This window comes from Moschus berezovskii, chromosome 14 (assembly GCF_049115385.1).
Source record: "Moschus berezovskii isolate FMDL1 chromosome 14, NW_MosBer_1.0, whole genome shotgun sequence".
Taxonomy (NCBI): domain Eukaryota; kingdom Metazoa; phylum Chordata; class Mammalia; order Artiodactyla; family Moschidae; genus Moschus; species Moschus berezovskii.
Genome location: NC_142473.1, coordinates 50,270,979 through 50,273,980, shown reverse-complemented (window position 1 = coordinate 50,273,980; position 3,002 = coordinate 50,270,979). Strand labels below are relative to the sequence as shown.

General features: G+C 39.6%; 1 protein-coding gene across 1 annotated transcript; it reads left to right on the top strand.

The window, feature by feature from the left end:
- Positions 1-1,340: 1,340 nt before the first annotated feature.
- LOC129554568 (olfactory receptor 10A5) lies at positions 1,341-2,303 on the top strand. The gene has a single exon (XM_055423468.2). The coding sequence runs from the start codon at positions 1,350-1,352 to the stop codon at positions 2,301-2,303; it is 954 nt and encodes a 317-aa protein (XP_055279443.2). The 5' UTR covers positions 1,341-1,349.
- Positions 2,304-3,002: the final 699 nt, after the last annotated feature.

Here is a 3,002-nt window from a genome sequence, read left to right as displayed (position 1 = left end):
TCTTTTCTCCTTTGTTACATATTCTGGAATGCCTATTGATTTTATTTACTGTATTTTACTTCATTCTTCTTCTTATTATTTTTGTCTCTTTATTATTTTTGTCTCTTTATTATTTTTTCTCAGTAATTTAGATATAAATTCTCTTGTGTTCTAATTCATTAATTCAGTTTTCTTAAGTTTCTAACACTGGACTCTATAATCTTTCCATTTTATTATCATGATTTCCCCTCAGGTAGTCTTTTCTAACTATATCCTTGTTTCTGTTTTACTTTGTGTCAACTTTGGTGTTACTGCTCCTAATAATGTTGTATTTCTGTTCGGAAGTGTGTGTTGTTCTTACTGTATTTCTCCATCCACATCTAATTCCCTTTCATTCATCCCAGTCTCTTGGCCCACATCATTTTCCAACTTTATCTCATAATGTCTCCTTAGAATTTAGTACTTTAGATTACCAAGCTAACAAGAGAAGAAGAACCTCTTGATAACCAGTTGCAAATTAGAAGCAAATAATGTAAAATGAGGATCCAGTTGAGTCTGGACACCTTGATGTTAGTGGTGTTGATTCTCCCCTATCTTCAATGTGATTTGGCAAAAATTCCGATTGTAATTCTCATAACCATCAATGAAATAATCCCCAGATCAAGTCAAAACTGTTCAATGAAGCACGGTTTAATAAAAATCAGAGTACTTCAGAATCCAATAGATGTGGTTTAGACTCCAGATTTGCCACTTTAATTGCTATTTATTAACTTCTCTGGGGTCAGTTTCCTCACCTGTAAAATGCACATGTATAAGGGTAAAGCACATGCATATGTTAATACGTACTAGCTCCTCATTCATCTCCCAGATTCTAAACAGGCAAAAAAAGATTTATGAAGAGAAGAAAATTAATTAGATGCATTGATCTGCATCATAATCATAAAGATATTTCTAAAGTTATGATAAATTCACATATATGTGTTCTTTAATGAAATCATGAACATTGTGCTTGTTTCTCAAAAGTCTATGTGTTTTTAGGAATATTACTGCCTCCCAAAATGGACCATTTGGTGGCTCCTTCAGGGATGCATGGTTCTGATTAGGCATAAACTTTCCCTATATGTCAGCGTACAAATAGAAACATATCAACTCTTCTGAAACCTGACCTAGGGCCATTTCAGAGCTCATGCTGTGGTCATTCTTCCCTGTGTTTTTATTCTCAGATAACACAAGATAATTTCCCTTGCAGCTGAGATCCTGATCTTGCCTCTTTCCCTGACACTAAGAAGGATTCTGAAAAACAAATCCAGAATCTGACTCTTCCAATTGAGAATCTCTATGACCACAGCTGGGGGTTCATTCCTATATTTATGGCTGAAGGAAACTGGACAAGAGTTAATGAGTTTATCCTCATGAGTTTCTCTTCCTTACCTACTGAAATACAGTCATTACTCTTCCTGACATTTCTATTCATCTACCTGGTCACTCTGCTGGGAAACAGCCTCATCGTTCTGGTTACCTTGGCTGACCCCATGCTGCACAGCCCCATGTACTTCTTCCTCAGGAACTTGTCCTTCTTAGAGATTGGTTTCAATTTAGCCATTGTGCCCAAGATGCTGGGGACCCTGATTGCTCAGGATACAACCATCTCCTTTCTTGGCTGTGCCACTCAGATGTATTTCTTCTTCTTCTTTGGGGTTTCTGAATGCTCCCTCCTGGCCACCATGGCCTATGACCGCTATGTAGCCATCTGCAGTCCCTTGCACTACCCAGTCATCATGAACCCAAGGACACGTGCCAAATTGGCAGCTGCCTCCTGGTTTCCAGGCATTCCTGTAGCTACTGTACAGACCACATGGCTCTTCAGCTTTCCATTCTGTGGCAGCAACAAGGTGAACCACTTCTTCTGTGACAGCCCTCCTGTACTGAGGCTGGTCTGTGCAAACACAGCACTGTTTGAGATCTATGCCATCATTGGAACCATTCTATTTGTCATGATACCCTGCTTGCTGATCCTATGTTCCTACACTCGCATCACTGCTGCCATCCTGAAGATTCCATCGGCTAAGGGGAAGCATAAAGCCTTCTCTACCTGCTCATCCCACCTCCTTGTTGTCTCCCTCTTCTATGTATCTTTAAGCCTCGTCTACTTCCGACCTAAGTCCAATAATTCTCCTGAGAGCAAAAAAGTGCTATCACTGTCCTACACTGTTGTGACTCCCATGTTGAACCCCATCATCTACAGCCTGAGAAATAATGAGGTGAAGAATGCCCTTAGCCGGACCTTCCACAAGGCCCTAGGCCTTAGAAACTGCATCCCTTAAGCGTCAACAAATAATACTAAAGTTTATCAAATAAGGAACAATCAGTTTGATATTTAGAATCCGTCTACCTGTCTCCGTTGTGATGAAGCCCACTGCTGAAATGAATATTGGAAAGCTCAGTGGAGAGAAAACATCACAGAGGTGGCTTAGACCTATCACTACCACCTGGAAAATTCCTCTGCTTGTCCAGTATAGACTTACATTCTTTCCTTATTGTCAACTTAACACTTCTGTGGCCAAATAATTCCAGATATTCACATTCCTTTTTCCATACTGTTAACAGTATGAAACTGCTTATAATCCTAGCATGGGAACACACATAATAAAAAAGGGCAAAACCCATTGAAAATCACCATGTCAGTTTGTCTTCCTTTGGGCAACTCTGACTCTGCTCATCAGATAGGAAACTCTACTAGTCCTCCCCCGGTGCATAACTCTCCTTACTGACTTACTTCAGTTTTCATGTCCCTGAGGGAGTGTTAGTTCTTTTAGGCTCACTGGTTGTAGTATGGATATGGGAAAGTGGAGCAATAATTCCCATACCTACACTTTTATAATGCAACAACCTCTTTATTCCTCATTCTACTTATCCTGGGAAGAATGACCTGAGCTTCCATTGCCTCTCTAGATTTGGGGTATCAGTGGTTATTTGTTTAAAGGTCATTTTTAATCATTAATTTTGTTTAGGTTCTTAACCTT